This window comes from Eptatretus burgeri, chromosome 8, assembly GCF_056783735.1.
Source record: "Eptatretus burgeri isolate ZD-2024b chromosome 8, Ebu_testis_v1, whole genome shotgun sequence".
Classification (NCBI taxonomy): Eukaryota; Metazoa; Chordata; class Myxini; order Myxiniformes; family Myxinidae; genus Eptatretus; species Eptatretus burgeri.
The window spans coordinates 81,152,669-81,174,258 of NC_140968.1; the positions used below are offsets into that span (position 1 = coordinate 81,152,669).

The 21,590-nt window shown below is 43.0% G+C and overlaps 1 protein-coding gene across 1 annotated transcript in view; it reads left to right on the plus strand.

Annotated features, from left to right (window-relative positions):
- The window catches only part of LOC147022150 (histone-lysine N-methyltransferase NSD2-like), a 110,224-nt gene that overhangs the window by 6,033 nt on the left and 82,601 nt on the right, over window positions 1-21,590 (plus strand). Inside the window, exons 2-5 of the mRNA XM_085890483.1 lie at window positions 6,088-6,344; window positions 7,697-7,813; window positions 7,901-8,045; window positions 16,915-17,021. Coding sequence (XP_085746609.1) covers window positions 6,088-6,344; window positions 7,697-7,813; window positions 7,901-8,045; window positions 16,915-17,021 — 626 coding nt within the window. The remainder of the gene's footprint in view (window positions 1-6,087; window positions 6,345-7,696; window positions 7,814-7,900; window positions 8,046-16,914; window positions 17,022-21,590) is intronic.

The following is a 21,590-nucleotide window of genomic DNA, read 5'->3' on the forward strand; positions in this document are numbered from 1 at the left end:
GAAGATTAAAAATTTGAGTCTTTTTGACACTTCATCAAAGTTTTCTTCTCTTTGGAGAGGAAAACTAAAGCACAACAACAACTATTATCTGAACAATCACCTGAAGGAGGGATAGTAAGTGAACCGAAGATGATTAAAAGAATTGTAGTCGATTCTTTTTCTTCTTTATTCTGTGCGAAAAGATTGATTTGAATGTTGCAAAAGCCTTTATTGAACGTTTACCTAAGTTGCTGAGTCGCAGCGAGCCTCTTTGGAGAGTTCCATCACGCTGGAGGAGTTGGGTCTTGCTCTTTCCAGTATGGCGTCCGGGAAAGCTCCTGGTCTGGATGGAATCCCCTGTGAATTCTACAAAACCTTTTGGGACATTATCGGACCCGAACTTTTGGAAGTACTCAAGGAAAGTTTTCAAGTTGGGGAGCTCCCCCTAAGTTTCCGGCGAGCCGTTGTTTCCTTGTTACCAAAAAAGGGAGACACCCAGTTTCTCAGAAATTGGCGTCCTGTCTCCTTACTGACCACCGACTACAATATTTTTTTCAAAGGTCCTTGCCTCTCGCTTAAGATTGGTAGTCCAATCTTTGGTGCATCCTGATCAAACCTGTTGTGTGTCTGGACGATCAATATATGACAATATTGGCGCTGTTCGTGACATTGTTCATGTGTGTGATCTTCTGCATAAAAGTACTGGCTTAATCTTTATTGATCAAGAGCATGCCTTTGATAGTATAGATCATAGTTATCTATTTGCTATCCTAAAGGGTTTTGGTTTTGGTCGTATTTTTGTATCATATATTCAGTTGTTGTATCACAATATTTATAGTTTATTCAAAATAAATAATGAGTTGATTCCTCCCTTTACTGTTACCAGAGGAATAAGGCAAGGGTGTCCCTTATCCGGACTCCTTTATGTTCTTTCCATTGAACCCCTTTTAGTTAAATTGCGTGAGAAACTTGTGGGATTCTCTGTCGCTCCGGACATACCTGCTATAAAAGTTGTTGCTTATGCAGATGATATCTGCACTACAATTCAATGTCAAGAAGATGTATCTGAACTACTTAAAACGATGAATAATTTTACCCTTGCTTGCTCAGCCAGAGTAAACTGGACAAAGAGTTATGCCTCCTTTTTTGGATTAGCAATGCATTTTTCCTTCCCAACACGACCTGGCAATTTATCCTGGAAGAATAATAGTGTTTACCATTTGGGTGTACACCTTGGTGATGCTCAAAGTATTCAGAAAAACTGGGATGGACTAACAGACAAAGTCTACTCCAGACTTCAGAGATGGAGGGGCCTTCTGTGCAAATTATCATATCATGGAAGAGTTTTAGTTATTAACAATTTGGTCTCTTCCATCTTGTGGCACAGGTTTATTGTCTTGCAGCCACCTGCGTGGCAAATTAAAAATATTCAAAAACACTTGATCAATTTTTTTCTGGGGTGGTATGCACTGGCTTCGACCAGGTGTGCTCAGCCTTTCTTGTAATGAGGGGGGTCAAGGGCTTGTTGACATCACCAGCAGGATCATGACTTTCCACATTCTTTTGTGAAAAAGTTGCTTTATAACCACATGCCTTGGGAGAGTTTGACCCTTTGTTTGCTAAAGCAAGCGGGCCGGCTAGGATATGGCCGTGAGCTTTTTTTGCTCGACCTCCTGAAGATCGACGTGTCACCACTTCCTCTGTATATACAGTGTGATCAATGCTTGGCAAGCTTTATCACTGCAACGTGAGGTCACTTCCTTTACTGCCTCGATGTTCTTAAATGAACCAGTTTTCTACAATTCCTGTTTTACAGGAATCACATCCTCTCGGGCTTTTGTGCAACATTTTGTGGGGTCCAATATACTTCTTGTGCACAATCTGCTGGATTTTTCAAAAGAAAGATGGAAATTTGGTCATGAAATCTCCACCATTACTGGGTTGAAATCAATTTGGATAATTGGTCAGCTTTTTTCTGCTATCGTAAAGGCATTAATGAGTTATGGAATGGGTTTCAGGAGTCTTTTTGATATTGTGGATTTGCCCAATCAATATGCCTTCCCTGTTTTGCTTTTGGACTGGGATGGCAAATCTGTACCTTTAAATTCCATTGAGAAGGGGAACCTGTATTCCTTTTGTATTCAGTATATTTTGCCGATTCAGTTAAAAGTCCTTTCGGGATTCAATGGAAAGAACATTTGCCAACTTCTACCCCTCTTGTCCCTGCATGGAGAGGTTTATATACCCCCCCCCCCCAATTTCTAAATGCTCGGGTGACCTGCAATGGAGATTAGTGCATTGCATCCTCCCTTATAATATGTTATTGCACAAGTTTTCCAATGAGATCCCGGAATTGTGCCCATTTTGTGATAACAATGAAACGCTTTGTCATGCATATGTAGATTGTATAAGACTTGTCCCTCTTTTTCAGTTTTTGCATGATATTATTTTAAAGATTTGTCTTTCTTTTTCCTTGGTGAAATTTATTTATGGTTTCCCTATTTCCTCTAGTTTCAAATCTGAGACTGCTTTGGCCAGGTTTTTGGTTGCTGATGGCAAGCAAAAATGGCAATTTATAAGACAAGAAAAAAGAAGGTGGAATCTGCAGATGCTTGTTCTTGTGTTTTATTAACCTTTAGAACTTTAGTTGTGTCTTGCATTCAGCTTGATTTCTTTTTCTGTTGCAAGTATGGGAGAATGCAGGATTTTGTTGACAAATGGTGTGTAAAAAATGTTCTTTGCTCTGTTGAAAATGAATCACTTGAGTTTCCTTTCTGATTTAAAATGTATGAATCAGCCTAAAATCTTCTTCTTCTTCTTCTTCTTCTTCTTCTTTCGGCTGCTCCCGTTAGGGGTCGCCACAGCGGATCATCTGTATGATCCGCATAATGATTTGGCACATGTTTTACGCCGGATGCCCTTCCTGACGCAACCCTGGTCGCCTCTTACGACACAGCCTAAAATGTTTTTTTTTTTTAATAATTGGTTGTTCATCTGTTTTGGTAAAATATTTTTTCTACCTTGAAAATACCCTCTTGTTTGTTTAAATATCTTTTGTTTGCTTGCTGTGAAAAACGGTTAAGTGTTGTACTGCCTCCTTTGTCTCATTGGTGAGACACCATTTTATACTTTTGTAATAAAATAATATAAAACCTCTCTCTCTCTGTCTCTCTCTGTCTCTCTCTGTCTCTCTCTGTCTCTCTCTGTCTCTCTCTGTCTCTCTCTGTCTCTCTCTGTCTCTCTCTGTCTCTCTCTGTCTCTCTCTGTCTCTCTCTGTCTCTCTCTGTCTCTCTCTGTCTCTCTCTGTCTCTCTCTGTCTCTCTCTGTCTCTCTCTGTCTCTCTCTGTCTCTCTCTGTCTCTCTCTGTCTCTCTCTGCCACTCTCTGTCTCTCTCTGTCTCTCTCTGTCTCTCTCTGTCTCTCCCTGTCTCTCTCTGTCTCTCTCTGTCTCTCTCTGTCTCTCTCTGTCTCTCTCTGTCTCTCTCTGTCTCTCTGTCTCGCTCTCTCTCTCTCTGTGTCTCTCTCTGTCTCTCTGTCTCTCTGTCTCTCTCTGTCTCTCTGTCTCTCTCTCTCTCTCCCACTCTTCCTCTCTCTCCCCCTCTCCCTCTCTCTCCCCCTCTCCCTCTCCCTCTCCCTCTCCCTCTCCCTCTCCCTCTCCCTCCCCCTCCCCCTCTCCCTCTCTCTCTCTCTCTCTCTCTCTCTCTCTCTCTCCCTCCCCCTCTCTCTCTCTCTCTCTCTCTCTCTCTCTCTCTCTCTCTCTCTCTCTCTCTCTCTCTCTCTCTCTCTCTCTCTCTCGCTCTCTCTCTCTCTCTCTCTCTCTCTCTCTCTCTCTCTCTCTCTCTCTCTCTCTCTCTCTCTCTCTCTCTCTCTCTCTCTCTCTCTCTCTCTCTCTCTCTCTCTCTCTCTCTCTCTCTCTCCCTCCCTCTCGTTTTGTTTCGTGTTCTTCTGACATCCACTCTGTTTGCCGTCATCTGAGGTAATGTCAACAAAAATAGTGACATTTTATTTTTTACTTGATTCGTCCCTAATTTTACTCGAGCCGATTTTTTTTTTTTTATTTTTTTATTTAGGTTTTATTTTTCAAATGGTAGTCCTTCAAAAATAGGGTGTCTATTTACCGTCATTTTTTTGAAGAGTGCCAGTTGGCAAAATACGCAATAGGAAAAATCTTGCCAGGCAGAGGAACAATTGTATGTGAACCAATACGTCTTGGCAATGAATCTTCGTCGGTGGATCGGTCAGAATGAAAAGCATCGTATCCAGCGCTTCGATCCGAGCGGATCCCTAGTCGCCTACTGGCTTGTTTGTCTGTCTGTCTCTTTGTCCACACACAACTTTCGTGGTTTTCTCCACAACCACTTGTCGGATTGAGACGACATTTTCACCATTGGTGCAACTACTCATGTCGAATGTTTGAATTATAATTATGACTTCATAGATCACGTGGTGTGGCAGCCATATTGGAAAAACTTTGGACCTCTATCTCTGAAACCTCACCAAGGAAAAAATTGAAACTTGGCTTACGGCAAGTGCTCATGTGGAATGAGGTTCATTTTTCCATGACGTCATAGGTGTCCTTGTTATGATGTTATAATTGCATATGTGGAATGCCACATCCGGTCAGTGTGAAAATTTTGGAGGGTCATCTCGGCATAAAATGGTCCACAGAAAAAATATTTCATGACGTCATCGGTCACGTGATTTGGCAGCCATATTGTTTAAAAATAATAATGAACCTTCGAAAATCTTCTCTGAAGTGGCTCGACAAATCGAGGCGATACTTTACAGGTGTGACGGCCTGTCCATGAGGAACAAAAGGTTCACACATATATCGTATCGTATAGGTCACATGGTTGGCAGCCATATTGGATTTACCCGAAAACCTATAAAAAAATACACCACTCAAAAGAAGTCCTGGCGAGGGTGTGCAATCTCTGATTGCTCTTTATATTGTTTATCTTGTGTCGGAAATCTCTTTTGAAAAGAAAGTTCACATCAGATGCTAATTTATTGTGTCGGATCATCTATATATTAATACTGAAGGACCAATTTTGTGCTCCTTCTCGCGGTCGCGTCACGTTTTTCTCGGTACTGTGACCTGGACTGAAAGAAACTTCATACCTGTAAGAGTGCATCGCACATAGTGGCAATAGTCAACTTTCAAATCTGAAGCAGAATAAACACTTTTCGTTTTACATTCGTTTACATGGTGACGTCATTACGTCTGCCGTCGACAGACCGTTACCGCTGAGAGGTGTAATTCCACTCCTCGAAAACAGCGTCTGCAATGTAAAACCCTCTTCTGCATATGCTGACTTCCTCAGAATGTGAATTTGACGCAAAAAAATGTAACAAGAAACATTGTATCTTCTATCTATATATTAATACTGAAGGACCAATTTTGTGCTCCTCCGAGCGGTCGCGTCACGTTTTTCTCGGTACTGTGACCTGGACTGAAAGAAACTTCGTACGTGTAAAAGTGCATCGCACATAGTGGCAATAGTCAACTTTCAACTCTGAAGCAGAATAAACACTTTTCGTTGAGACGGGAGCGAGGAGTGAAGAGGTGGGGGTGGGGGATGAAAAGACGACGGCAGGAAGTGAAGAGGCGGGGGGAAAGGTAAGCAAATTTTTGGGCGGGGGTAAGCAAATTGAAAGCGGGAGACGGGGGAAATTGGGCAGGTGATGAGTGGGCGGGGTTGAGTGTGAGGGGGGTGGACAGGGGGGCGAAAGCCCGGGGGCAAGTGTGGCCGGGAATCAAGATACGGGGGTCGGGGAGTGAAGAGGCGGGGGAGGGGCCGGGGTAATTAAATTTTTGGGCGGGGGTAAGCAAATTGAAGGCGGGGCGGGGGATGAGTAGGCGGGGGCAAGCACGCCCTGTCCAGTCCATGTCCCTCGAGTGTGGGTGAGCTGGTGAGGGTGGTTGAATGAACGGAATCTGTGACGGGGTTTCGGTGAGTTGATATTATTATTCAGTGTTCCTCTTGTTTATTTTGTAATTAAAACACAAAGTGTTCTGTACTGTGAGACGTTAAGCTGCATGTGGTTTGTCATGCTTCTTTCTGGCAGATTGTGTGGACAATAATCTGTACATGCTTTTTGTTTACAGGTGAATCAGGCCATTGGTCGGGTGCGGAAGCAAATGGGCGGCACAACAAATATTCCAAGCTGCAATTGCAAGCCGGCGGACGAGTCGCCGACGGACGGCCTGGACGGGGTGTGCTTGACCGCATGTTATTGTGTGAATGCCATCCGTCCCTTTGCCCAGCTGGTACTCAGTGCCTGAACCAGCGGTTCAGGAAGCGCGAGTACCCTGAGACTGAGGTCTTTCTCTCCGAGCCAAAGGGTTGGGGCCTCCTGAAGAAGGTCTGTTGCAGAGCACGAGTCCATGGAGTTTGGGAATTTATATTTGTTGTGGTGGGATTAGGATGTAAATGATTTTCTGGCTGAGTTCTGGAACTCAATGAAAGGGAATATGGAACGAGTGTTAGCTTGCCGGCATCATTGTACTGTCATTTTTTTCTGACTGGAGTGAAAAAAATGTTTGACTTTTATATTTACATTTATCTAACTTCATTAACCTGTAGATCACTCAAGGGTTCATGTTGTCCAAACATAATTCCGAAGGCGGTGGAGACGTTGTGTTTGTAGGTTGTCCATCTGTCTGTTGATGATCAATGTTTGCGACCACGATAACTTGTGAACCGCTGAAGGGATTTGTACTAAACTTGGAATAACTATGGGTTGTAATACAAAGATGAACTGATTTAATTTTGGGTTCAAAAGGTCAAAGGCTTATGGTCAGGCACCCTTTAATTGAAAATCTGTTTGACTGCAATACATGAAACTCTCAAGAGATTTCAACTAAACCTGGCATAATATGGGTTGCAATACAAAAATGAACTGATTCAATTTGGGGTGAAAAGGTTAAAGGTCATGTGCCCTTTGAAATTCATTTCGCAGACCATAACTCAAGTTTGAAGCATCTGATATTATGTCTCTCTCTCTCCTCTCTCCTCTCTCCTCTCTCCTCTCTCCCCTCTTCCTCTTCCTCTTCCTCTCCTCTCTCTCTCTCTCTCTCTCTCTCTCTCTCTCTCTCTCTCTCTCTCTCTCTCTCTCTCTCTCTCTCTCTCTCTCCTCATTTTTTACGTGATCTTTTATTGAGATCATACGTAACAGTGGGTTGACATCTGGCTTGGCAGAGGCATATCCATCGACGCATTCACATCAAATTCTACTTTCCAGTTTAAGAGTAAAATTATCTGTCGTTTTGACATGGTGCATTGTGGCCTTAAAACGATGTACCAAGAGACTTGGATTTGGCAGATTGGATGGACTTAAGAAGGTATCCTCGCAACGAAGAAAAGTACAAAATAATTGCATGCAACAAGCACTTTAAATGGTGTTGTCAAACTGAGTAATAACTTGCAAACAAATTCACAAGTCTCAGGACCTATCACATTCATCCAGCATTCAAAAATTCGATACACTCATTGCACAAGGTTGGAACAAGAGAAATATCAGTAAGAAATTATTCTGACGTCAACGTTTCAGCGACATGAGTTATTCTATTTTTTTTAAAAAGATGAATTGATGGTTTTAGATGTGGTTGATAATGAATAGGAAAGGAATTCGAGTATGGGTGCTGTAAAAAGGTTTAATAATTTTTGGAGGCAATGTGATGTCATTGATGGACTCATTGTGTCGGTGTCTGCCAGGGTGAGTTCGTCAGCGAATACATCGGCGAAATTGTGGACAAAGAAGAATGCAGAAACCGTATAAAGTCTGCAAATGATAAAAACATTTTGAAGTGCTACATGTTGACCATTGACAAGGTATGGCACCTTTACTGTGGTGTGTTGCTGTTTCGCTCTTCTGCAGGTCTGATGCTTTGTCCTTCCATTATCTTTGTTTTATACCAGAACCGAGTCATTGATGCTGGCCGAAAAGGGAACTCTTCACGTTTTGTTAATCACAGTTGTGATCCAATACAAACTGCGTTAGAGAAATGGACAGTGAAGAAGGAAATACACATCGGTCTGTTCACTCTGAAGGACGTCTCTGCAGGTACAGACAGTGAAAGATCTCCTTTGTTTTGAGACTCCCCCATATCAAGCAAAACAAAAGAATGCTTTTGTAATACTGTATTGCTCAATCCAGACTCGTTCTCGTGATGCGCTCAAGTTTTGAATAATTACTGCTAATGACGATCTCACTGGGCTAAGTTATTCTGCTCGACGGCTATTTCATCTGAAACTAGAATGGCACTCGGTAGAGCGCAAACCTCCGCGAGGCTGAACACTTTTGGGTTTTTATACACATTATCGAGGCTCGAATAAGAGCTAAAACACAACAAGGGGGGGGGCATGAGGGCATGAGGGCATGAGACAAGAAGGGTGGGAGAGAGAAGGACAAAACAATGGTGAACAGACACATTAGGAGATCTGTGGAAGGGAATGGGATGGGGCAGGGAACATGGTGTATGCAAGATGGTCACCACAGAGACTTTCAGGAAGGAAGGCAGCGCATTTGAAGGAGGTGGGTTTGGGGTTGATTAACAGGGGTAGAAAAGATCATGATTTTGGATGGGGTAAGATAAGAGGTGGTGGTAAACAGCTGTTTTGAAGACCTGGAGGGAAGAATGGGATTGATGAGAGTGTGGGACTTTATTCCAAAGGTGAGAAAACAGAGGAGTGAAAGAGTGAAGGTGAGCAGTATTTCTTGATTTTAGTAGTTTTAGCAGAGGGGGTTGCTGGCGGACTTTGAGCGCCCTGCGGAAATATGGGGGAGACGTATTGCAGACAGAGCGGGGGGGGGGCATGACCGGAGAGGAGATGGTAGAAGACAGAAAGACCACCGACCTGCCTGAGGTGAGAGAGTGAGAGGCCCAAAGACTCATCCTCACTGCGGGAGATATCAATGATCCTAAATGCCTTGGTTTCAGCGTGAAGCCGAGAAAGGTGAGGGGCTGGAGCACCAGCCCAGAAGGGAGAACAGTACTCCATCAGGCTGCGGACTAAAGCTTTGTTCGTGGTCAGGAGCTCAGGTGGGTCGAGCAAGGACTTTACATGGCGGAGGATGCCCAGTCAGCGACTGGCTTTGGAGGCCAGGTTAGAAGTGTGGCTTTCCCAGGAAAGATCATGGCAGATCGTGAGACCCAGAAGCTTGAATGAAAGAACTTCTTCCAGAGGATTGTAAAGAAAGTACATGGGGAAAGGGGGGGGGGGGGTCCAAACTGTCCTTTCGGAGAGACATAGTGAGAGTGTGAGATTTGTCAGGATTGAAAGACATGTTGCACGTGTTGGACCAGTTTGTGATTTTATCCAGATCTGCAGAGAGTGAAGAAGCTGCTGCTTGCCGGTCTGAGGGAAGACAGATGGTACGGCAGAGGGTGGAGTCATCGCCAAAGAGATAAAGAGGATTTTCCAGAGTCGGAGACATCATTGATGAAAACCCAGAAAAAGAACAGGGCCCAGAACGCTGCCTTGAGGAACTCCAGCCTGGACAGGAAGAAGAGATGAGAGAACTCCGTTTAGGGCCACACGTTGGCTGCGACAGGAGAGGAAGTTTGCGAGCCATGAGTGGAGATGGCCTTGGATACCAAAGGAAGAGAGTTTGGTGAGCGGGACAGCGTGCCAGACCGTGTCAAAAGCATGCAATATGTCTGGGGATATGGCTCTGATTTAATGTCTGGCATTGAATACCTCCATCATTTGTTGGGAGAGCAGAAGCAGCATATCCAGGGTGGAGTAACCTGGTCTGAAACCAAATTGATGATCAGAAATCAAGCCATTGGAGAAGAGGAAGGATTTAATATCTGAAGCGATGATGTATTCCATAACTCTGCTGATGATTGGGAGAAGGCTGATTGGTCTGTAGTTGCAGGGATCTGTGCTTGACCCTTATTCTGGAGTGGTCATGTTTGCTGATTTCCAAACAGATGGCAGATGACCTTGAGCAAATAAGAGGGTGAATAGAACAGAAAGAGGGTGAGCAAGAGCAGAGGAGCAGGTTTTTGGGACACGTGGGCTGATGCCGTCTGGACCAGTTGCAGAATCTAAGTCGAAGTTTGACAGCAAGCTCTCCACTTTGTCAGGAGAAAAGGACACAGAGTCCAGGGACAGTTGGGTGCGACTGGGTAAGGTGGGTAGAGAAAGTTATGGGTTTCAGACACAAGATTTAGATGCAAACACCGAGTTTAGGCATTCAGCCTTTTCACATGCGGTGTCAGCAGTGCGGCCATTTGAGGTAAGGGAGGGGATGGAGGGGAACATACAACAGAAACAAATTTGATTAGATGCCACCAAAATTTGGAGGAGGGTGAGAGGTTTGAGAGTTCAGACTTGAGATTAGAAAGATGTTGTTTGCCAGCTCTCTTGGGAGTAGATACACAATTGTTCTGAGGTTTATGGAAGGAACTAAGATTTCCCTCAGTTGGGTTTGCTTTCCATGAGGCAAAGTCAAGTTGTTTCAGGACAACTGCCTCGCCACAAGCTTCAGTGAACCATGGGCAGATGAAGGGTAGGACAACTGAACACGAGAGGGGATAAATCTGTGCACGAGAGAGAGAGAGAGCATGTTTCTTTGAAATAATTCCCAGGACGAGTTGATGTCGGAGGAAGTCGACATGGGAGACCAGTCTCAAAGTTAGATGGCTGCTTGGAGACCCTGCCAGTCGGCTTGAGTGAAATGCCAGACTCGACGGCGCTGAAGTGGTTCTCTGATAACAGCCAGAGAGATGTCTACTTTGACAAGCACGCGGTCAGAAGAACCGATTGGAGCGCAGGAAGAACGGCAGATAATTTCAGGGAAATTTGTGAAAATCAGATCCAGAAGAGATGGAGCACCGTTGGTTGAGATCTGGGTCGGGAAGTTGACAGATTGTGTCAGTCCCAATGAATCGCAGAAGTCTTTTGCTGAAGTGCTATGGCAGGTGAGAGAGGTACCCGCACCCAGCCGGCTGGCATGTTGACAATTGTAGTCACCACATATGAGGAAAAGAGAGTTCGGATGAGAGGCTAGAAGTTGGTCCATGTTTTCAGATAGTTAAGTATAAATGGAGTCATCACTGTTTGGTGGATGGTACAATACACATATAAACATGAGGTGGGAGTGGAGGGGAAGCTGAAGCCAGAGGTATTCCTGGGGGAGTGAGGGCAGTGCATGGAGAGTGAGGAATAGAGTCTTTGATGAAGAGAGCAATTCCTCCACCAGGACGAGGCTCAGGTCCGTCATACCGGAGGAGGGAGTAACTATTGAGAGATACTCGGTAGTCAGAGACGTCCTGAAGGAGGAAAGTTTCTGTTGGGCACATTATGTCTGGTTTGTCAGTGACAACCTGTACGGAACGATCTATCAGGTTTGAGCGAAGGCTCCACATGTTTGAGGTCCACACTGTTAAGGAAGAGGGAGGGGAGGAGGCTTTGTGTCCAGGGGAGGGGGTAGGACAAGGGAGGAGGTAAGGAGAGTTGTTGAAAGAGTGTGGGGGATTGCAGAAGAGCTGTGGGAAGGGCCCGGATGAGGAAGAGAAAAAGAGGTAGAGTGGGGAGTAATAAGAGGGGGCAGAAAGCAGTTGAGAATTTGAGGAGGTAGAGTGATGAGATGTAGGAGAGAGGGCAGGGAAAGGAGGCAGTTTAGTGGATGTGAGGGGGGTGCAACTTTGAGAAGGGTGAGTGAGGAGGGTAAATGGTGGGAGAAGGGTGAGTGGGGAGAGTTGAGGGAGAAAGGTGAGGGGGGAGTTTTTCAGAAAGTGAGGGGGAAGAGTGTGATGGTTGCTTTGATAGGGAGGGGTGAGAGGAGTGAGCTGGCACTGAAGTTGGAAGAAAAGGATGATTGAATGAAAACAAACATGCAAACTGGGTTTTTTTTTCATTTTTAGTTCAGAAATGCGACTAAAGTTATTTCTTGAGGGATGCAATTAAGGCGAATTTAGAGAATGGAGAGAAGAAACATTGTAACAGTTGGATTTTTTTTTAGACAAGGTATGAAGGAAAGGTCGAATTGAGAGTACTCTGTTGAAATAGAAGAAGAGGCGTGAATTTTGATGCAGTCATGAGAACCACACGTGTGAAAGAGGAAAATGAAGCATTATAAGAGATCGTTATTATTATTATTATTATTATTACGTTATTTTTTGATAAAGATTGCATAAGATTCGGTAAAGGAAAGGTTGAAGAAAAAGTCGTGCGGTGAATGGTGAATTTGGATCGGCAAACGCAGAGAGTCTACTGTAAACAGATCCAGCAGAAACACGTGGTTATGGGAGGTGTTTTGGGAAAGTGAATTAATTAATTTATTTGTTTTTATTATATTTTAACAAGTGAAATCCTTCAATACAGTGCGTGTGGTGAAGCAAATGAGTACACTGATGTTAAAATATGCAATTTATGCTTTTTCCGTTAAAAAGCGTACTTAATATTTGAAATGTAAAAATATTATTACTATTGTGATAAGCACCTTTATACATAACAGAAGGAATGAAATCGTTTGATACAGCGTGGCAGGGGGCCACAAAAGAATGATGTAAAAAACAAATAATCATAAAGTTAATGTGCAGACAAACAAATGATGAGTAAAATGTAAGCTTTGCTGATGAAAAGATGAAAGCAAAGCTAAAATATTTGTTGAGCAAAACATTGAAACATAGTGGTTACACCAACTACATAATATTAGTTATATTGTTATTATATAAAATATAGACGAACACATTTTGAATTTAAGCATATTTAATTTTTGCATATTTTGAATGTACAGTACAAAGTTATGAAAATAATTCAAGATGTCCCTGGTTGAAAGAACCACTTATCACTTTGCCACCAATATCTGCCGTAATTGTAAGTAAATTTCAACTACTAATGCATGACGAAACACTTGTTTATGGCTAATATTAAAGAGAATGATGGCATAAGAAGAACTTGGCTTTCAGTGTTCTAGTAGACATGTTGAGTGACATTTGACTTCAAATCGTGATGCAAAGGTCCCCTTTGGCATGGAAGTTCCTTGGGGTCATAGAAACAAATTTATCCAAAGACACAGGTCATATCTCAAAATCCAAGATGGCCGCCGTCGACCATTTTGGAAAACATGGCCTAGTCATAGCTCATGAACCGTTTGTCATAGAAACTAGAATGATACATGTTTTCTAACTAACTTGAGGTCACTGAACTCATTTCCGGTGACAATTTTGCTTTCTGATGGATTTAAAGGTCAAATCATAGACAAAAATACATAACTGTTACATTTTTTTCTAAAATGTATGAGAAAAAAAATTTGTGAGAACAAGATATGACTTACCATGTCTACTATATGATGGTTAGGTCAGACCAAACTCAGAAATGGTTTTCTCATGCTGAATTTAACTACACATGAGTTAGTCACATAATGTATCTATGTTACGTGACCTTTAATTTTTAATTTTTACTTTCAGATTCAAAGTGACTAATCCAAATGAGTTCCGATAACTGTGAAAGCACACCTGCCACCATGGATTGGAGCCTATGTTTTATATGTCAATCAGACGAGACTCATAATCCAACTTCGGATCGTGCATCATCTGTTAAATTGAGAAACAATCCTGAAAGACTTTCAGCCACTTTCATACAGGTTGTGAACAATATCGACGAACTCAATGAATTAGGTGAGCTGCCTGATTTTGTATTCATAGAGAATACTGGTGACAGTGATACTCAGAATATAGTGCAGCTGATGATGTCAAATCATGTCATGTGGCACAAAGCTTGCAGGAATGCTGTCGACAATCAGAAAGTGCAGAGAGCCAGGAATAAGCATCAAGGACAAGCGTCATTTAGCCCTGTAAAAACTCATGCAGCCAGGTCAGTCACACAGACATCGCCCTCTACATCTTTGAGCGAACCAGTTGACACTCCGTGTCCCTTTTGTGATGAAGTGGGCAACAAGAAAGAGCTCAGAAAAGATGCTACACTTAGCTTGGATAAAAAAAATCAATGACTGTGCTCAGCTGTTGGGCGACAAACGCCTGTTGTCTAAACTGTCTGCTGGTGACTTCATCGCTATCAATACCGTCTATCATTGTGCGTGCCTGACTCGGCTGTATAGGAAAGTGGAGACGGTCGGATGTGACATCACTGATAGTCATAACACGCAGGTGATGTGAGCACATGTTCTCAATGAGTTACTTGACTTTATTGAAGATAACCGTGGTTCAGGGGAGTCACGAGCAATGGCTCACTTGACGACCCTTTATGCTAAGCGTATTGCTGCTCTCGGCTTTTCATTCATCAAATGCAATACAACACGCCTTAGAGAGGACATTGAGTGCATTATTCCTGACATCAAGGCAGTAAAGATTAACCGTTGCTGGTCTCTTGTTTTCGACGATGACCTATCCAAAGCTATAGTTGATATGAAAGACAATACATCAACTGAAGTCTCCACCCTGCACAAAGCAGCCAAGATCCTCCGTCGAGAATATCTTCAAATGCCGCAAGCTTTTATGGGTTCCTTCTCAACCTCATCTGAAGCTGAATCAATCCCAACCACTCTGCGTTCATTCCTGTACATGCTTCTTGATGGACCATCTATCGATCAGCCATCTCCTGGATCCAAGAAGTCCAAGGTTGCAACATCAATTGGGCAGCAGATCATCTTCAACTCAGTTGCATGCAGATACAAGAAAAGTGACAGTGTTCCACATCACAACAGAGATAGGGAAACACCAGCTTCGCTGTATATGGCTATGAAAGTGCATCTTCAAACTGGCCGTGAATCTCTAATCGATGATTTGCATCAGCGAGGGTTGTGCTTCTCGTATGACCATTTGAGAGTGCTTAGAGTTAGTACAGATATTGTGAATTCAGTCATTGGTCACTGGGAGCAGGTTGGTGTGGTGGTCCCCCCTCAGGCAGTTAAACACGTTTTCACCATAGGTGGTTTTGACAACATTGACCATAATCCATCCTCTACGACGGCAACATCAGCCCTCCATGGAACATGCATCAGCATTCACCAGCACTTCTCGTCAGACACACAACAAGTTGCGAATCTTGATGAGATCCTCAATCCAGATGAGATGGGGAAGAAGACTGTGTGGTCCATTTGCAAGTGTAAGACTGAATGTAAAGCTCCTTGTAAGTGCTGCGTGCAGAGACAGCGCTGTATGCTTCTCTGCAGATGTCAAGGTTTGTGCGCCCACACTGGCAGGATGTACCAGGACAAGAGAGGAGAAGAGGAAGAACTTGTGTAATTTCGACATTGTGTGATGGATAATCTAATTACCTCAAATTTTCTGTATGTGAAAAACAATAAAATGTTATAATTTGTATTATTTTTTGGATTTCACCTTTAAATGCATCTGAAATGCATAGCTGATGCCGGAAATGAATTCAGCGACCTCAATTTAGCTAGAAAACGTGTCATAATAGTTTCTATGACAAACGGTTCATGAGCTATGACTGGGCCATGTTTTCCAAAATGGTCCACGGTGGCCATCTTGGATTTTGAGATATGACGTGTATCTTTGGATAAATTTGTTTCTATGACCCTAAGGAACTTCCATGCCAAAGGGGACATTTGCATCATGATTTGAAGTCAACACCCTATTTTGTGCACTTAACATGTCCACTATTCGGTGACCGGCGCGAAATGCCATGGTGGGCGGAAATGATGACTTTCACTCGTTCATACATGAGAGGGGAGCGTTTCTTGGTTTTTTTCCCATCAAGCAATAAATTCAATGGTTTTCACATATATAACACATTCGTTTCACAAATTTCCATTGAAATACTCGGGAGGAGGGGGGGGGGGCACCGGAGACATGGTAGACACCGGAGACATTTCAAACTCGGTGCAATTGTATACCAGCGCACACGCTGTAATAAGTAAGGCGTAAAATTCAGAAAAGGAAAGGTTGAAGTCAGATTGCGGAGGTGTATGGTAAATTTGGACCGAGAACCAGGAAGTGAAAATGATGGGTCGATGGAAAGTAACAGGAAGAGGGAAGATAGATATGTGGTTTTTGGAGATGTATAATTAGAAAGGATACAAAGAAAAACAAATTTTTTTGAACATTAGGTAACATTAGGGAATGGGAGGTTGTAGGAAGAAATCATGAAGGTAATGGTGAGAGTGGGTCACCTCAAATAGAAGGAAGATGGTGTGCCGGCAGGAGGAGGAGGAGGAGGAAGAAGAATAAGAGGAAGAAGAAGGATCAGTACTCGTGGGTATGGAGGGAAAAAGGGTTGTTCTTTTTTTTGTTATTTTTTAAATTTTAAGACAAGAAACAGAGGGATAGATGGGGGTGGTGGGAAAAGTGTGGAAAATAGGAATTGATGGTAATAGGGAGAGAATACAAATAAATGCGATCGTACACCTCAAAGGTAAAAGACGGGTTGGCCTCAATAAATCGCGATAAGACGAGGTCGGCGAAAACTCACAAAATAGCACGATTTTTGAAACAAAACCGAACTAGGAACACACAGAAAACATGTAGGTGAGAAAATAAACCGTTAAAAAGTGACAAATAAGGACCGGAAACTTAACTTTGATAAAGTGGGCAGAGACCCCTGAGAGAACTAGACAAGGTTGAGTGCATAATCTCCATCCACCTTCGATGGTGGAAGTAATGATCCCGAAGTTATCATTTAGCTGTTTTATATGTAAGCGATGGACATCTTTTTCTTTGTCTAGTTTTGTTTGTCATCTGAATGCCAAAGGTCTGCACTGAAGCATCCTTGATTTGATCTTCATTTCATGTGCATCTCTTTCCTTTTGACTTCGCATGCTCGTCTGAATACAGTGTTTGTTTATTTTCTTGGTGAACCACTTGTGCACATTCGGTTTGGACGAGGTTCAAACATGGACAAGGATAATACCATGGTGAAAATGTTATGAGATACCTGTGATCGTTGTGCACCTGTTCAGCACTGCAACCCCTGCGTGCATATTCATGTTTCTTCAGGTACAGAACTTGCGTTCAATTACAACCTGGACTGCCTGGGTTTTGAGAAGACCGTCTGCAAGTGTGGTGCACCCAACTGCAGTGGATTTATTGGGGAACAGCCCAAGGTGTGAATTGTGTAACCACTGTGGTCTCCCTGCAAATCTGTTTTGAGTCATGAATGGACACTTTTGCCACCAAGGGCATATTATTGAGAAGAAGGAATTTTATTTGTTTTTTTGTATACCTTGTCGAGGCTCGTATGGCGTTATATTTTTAACTTAATGGCGTTTTATTGCTTTTTTGCAATTCTCTCCTTCCTTTCCTTTGGTTATTTATTAAATGTTCCACAAAGAGAGTGGGAGATTATTTTTGTTGTATTTTTTTTGTAAACGTCAGCTCGGCTCATGGAAGAGCTAATGCATGTACACCGAACGGATCAGGACACAACAGAACAAATGGAACAGTAGAGAAAGGGAGGTGGGGCGGGAGGGACATTAACAGTAGAATTGAAGGACAAAATAGAGGGAGACTTCGACAAATAAGAGGGATGGGGAGGAATGAGGAGGAGGGGAGGATGGACGCAAGGGGTGGAAAATATGGATACAGCAGCAAACTCTCAGGAAGGTAAAACTGGAATTTTAAAAAGAGGTTGGTGTGGGGGGAGGGGGTTAACGAGGGTAGGCTGTCTTGAAGACGTGAAGAGAAGAATAAGATTGAAGATGATGTGGAAGTAGGTTCCACAGTTGGGGGGGGGGGAGGAACAAATGAGTGGAGGTGAGCAGTGATTCTGGGGTGAGGGAGGGTTGGAGAAAGCACTGAAAGAGCAGAAGGTGCAAGACCAGAAATGAGGCTGATGAAGACAGAGAGGCCACCGACCTATCAGCACTGGCGATGTGATAAGCCAATCGACTCAGCTTCATCGCAGGAGAGTCCAATAACATTGAAGGCCTTGATTTCCATGGTGATAAGCTGAGCAAGATGTTAGGCAGGGAGGCCAGCCCAGAATGGAGAGCAGCACTCCATCAAGCTGTGGATGAAGGCCCTCAGATGTGGAAGATATTAACCTCTGCCATCTTCGAAGATGGATGGAGGTTACTGTTTTCACCCCTTTCTGTTTGTTTGTTTGTGAACAGTATTATGGAAAAACTCATTGACGGATTTTGACGAAACTTGGTGGGGGGGTTAGGTATGGTCCAAGGATCATGGCATTAGATTTTGGACTTGGTCCAAAATCCAATATGGCCACTATGGCGGCCAATTTTTAAAAATATTTGAATATTTTTTTTTTTCATTTCTACATGTTTTAAGTGATTTCCAACCCTCCCCCCCAAAAAAAAATTGTTATAGAAAAATATTTTTTTGCAACTTTTTTCAACAAAATTTCGATTTTTTTTTTTTTTGCATTTCTACATGTTTTAAGTGATTTCCAACCCCCCCCCCAAAAAAAAATTGTTGGAGAAAAAAAAATTTGCAAATTTTTTCAACAAAATTTCGATTTTTTTTTTTTGCATGACTACACGTTATAAGTGATTTCCAACAAAAAAAAACATTCCAAAATTATAATTGCGGCTGATTTTGGAACTTCAGGTGGATATACCCACGTAAAATCAATTTCTGTCTCAAGGAATCTAGTTATGACGAATGAATCGAGTATGTAAAAGTAAAAGGGAAAGTTGCAAACTATAACTCTGTGAGCACTGTTGACGTCAAATTGAATGAATGGGATATCAGGTTCACTTGAGTGACCTAGCAGTATTGGCGGCAGAGGTTTTGCACTCTACCGAGTGCTCCCCTTCTAGTTTTTACTTTACTTATCAGGACATTCGTAGGCAATAGACATATCGACATAGCTTCCAGCTTGAGACTTGAACCTGTGATTCCAGCCTCTTGGGCTGTGTGGTTGAATGGGAATGTCAAATGAGCTCTTTATTACATCACAAATGGTGTGTGTGTGTGTGTGTGTGTGTGTGTGTGTGTGTGTGTGTGTGTGTGTGTGTGTGTGTGTGTGTGTGTGTGTGTGTGTGTGTGTGTGTGTGTGTGTGTGTGTGTGTGTGTGTGTGTGTGTGTGTGTGAGAGATATGGCACAGGATGACTCCAGTGAGAATGGAAAGGAAGAGAAGGAAGCTTGAGTTACTGAAAGTCCTGGCTCTGGGGTGTATTTCATGCACATGACTCTTTTGGAGCAGTAGTTTAAACTTTCTTGTTACCTTTGCAAACTTTGTTGTGAAGGTTATGTTTTGATCGCTGTGTATTTATTTATTTATGTGTGTTTGTTTGTTTGTTATTCGCATAACTCCAAAAGTATTGAACTGAATCGCAGCAAATTTGGTGGGATGATTGGTTATTATCCAAGTACCATTTGATTACATTTTGGGAGCGATCGGGTTAAAGGTCAAGGTCATGAAAAGGTCAAAATCGTCTTACCATAGCGCGGTCAATTTGTATCCAATTTGCATGCAACTTATGCCAAAATGTTCAGAATTCAATGCCTCATCTTGTGATATGTGACCTGACACAATGACGTAATAACCCTTATTAGCGGTTGGGAGTGAAAGGTCAGGAGGGGTCACGACATTGCAAAATGTGCGGTTTTAGTCGTCACACGGTCAATTCTTATCCGATTTGCATGAAACCAACACCAAAATGTTGACTGTTCTGTTCCCCACACTCTAATACCAATTACAAAGTTAAGATTACAAAGGTTAAGGTCGAGGTCATGAAAAGGTCAAAATCGTCATTTTGCCATAGTGTGGTCGATTTTTATCCAATTTGCATGCAACCAATGCCAAAATGTTGTGAATTCAATGCCCAATCTTGTGACATACGATATGACACAATGACGTCATTACCTTTGTTAGCGGTTTGGGTCAAAGGTCAGGGGGGGTCAATGACCTTTATTATCATAACGTGGTCAATTCTTACACAATTTGCATGCAAGTAGATTCAAAATGTTTAGAATTCAAGTCCCTATCCTGTGATGTGTAATATTTGATTTCTTATAATGTGAGCAGTTGTCATCAGATTGACTTGACACCGACACCCCAAAAAGGTCAGGGAGTTCATACAGAAATTGTACAATGTACAATGTACGTGTATCAGTGTCAAACAGCAGGAAATTTAATGTTTTTAGCCATCATAACACATATGAGATGGCAGATGTGGTATGGGATTAAATACCCTCACAATCAACGGTTTCTGGGGGGGGGGGGGGGGTCAAAATTTAGCGTTGGCGAAGGTATGCGCTCTACTGAGTGCCCGTTCTAGTTCTATATGCCAAGACCTTCAAAAAAAATAGTTTGGGTAACACCTCCAGGTCAAGTTCGTTTTCTCTGCAGAGCCCAACTGGGATTTTCTGTTGGGCGCCAAGCGTCTAAAATGACAGGATTGGAGATTCATTAAATAAATCATTAAGCAACCATAAATTATTAATTTTGATTTATTTCCTTTTTGGGGGTACGACTGGACATCTCTCTGGCTGCGATTAGAGAACCACCTCAGCACCGTCGAGTCTGGCATTTCACTCAGGCTGACTGGTAGGGTCTCCCAGCGGCCATCAAACTTCCAGACTGGTCTCACATTGCGACTTTCTCCAACATCAACTCGTCCTGGGAATTCTTTCAAAGAAACTTGCTCTCTCTCATGCACAGATTTATCTCCTCTCGCCTTCAGTTGTCCTACCCTTCCTCCCACCCATGGTACACTGAAGCTTGTGGCGAGGTAGTTGTCCTGAAAAAGGTACCTTTGCCTCATGGAAAGCAAACCCAACTGAGGGTAATCTCATTTCCTTCTATAAAGCTCGGAACAGGTGTGTGTCTTCCCTCAGGAGAGCCAGAAAACAACATCTTTCTAATCACAAGTCTGAACTCTCAAACCTCTCTCCCTCCTCCAAATCCTGGTGGCATCTAATCAAATCTGTTTCTGGTGTATGTTCCCCCTCCATCCCCTCCCTTACCTCAAATGGCCGCACTGCTGATACCGCACATTAAAAGGCTGAATGCCTAAACTCCGTCTGTCTATCTGTCTCTATCTGAATGTTCAAATCTGTCTCCCTCCTCCAAATCCTGGTGAAGTCTGTTTCTGGGAAATGTTCCCCCGCCATCCCGTAACTCACCTCAAATGGTGGCACAGCTGACGCTGCAAGTGAAAAGTCTGAATGCCAAAACTCCACATTTGCTTCTAAATATTGTGTGTGAAACCCACTGCTTTCTGTACCCACCTTACCCAGTCACATTCAGCTGTCCCTGGACTCTGTTGGATTCGCTAGATATCCCTTATTGTTGGGTTTTGTGTGTGTGTGTGTGTGTGTGTGTGTGTGTGTGTGTGTGTGTGTGTGTGTGTGTGTGTGTGTGTGTGTGTGTGTGTGTGTGTGTGTGTGTGTGTGTCTGTGTGTGTGTGTGTGTGTGTGTGTGTGTGTGTGTGTGTGTGTGTGTGTGTGTGTGTGTGTGTGTGTGTGTTTGCAACGTGAGGCTCCACAGCACAAACCAGCAAACCGATTTTGATGAAACTTGGTGAACAGGTGCCATATGGGCTGGGAATGTGCGCATTTGAGTTTCGTTGCTTAGCAACCACCCATTGCTATGCAGCAGCCAAAAAACCGCACGTTTACTATTTTCAATACTTGTCCTACAGTTTTGAATGTGGAGAAACGAGACTTCGGAATTAAACACTTCGAGATATTTAGAATATTTTACTCG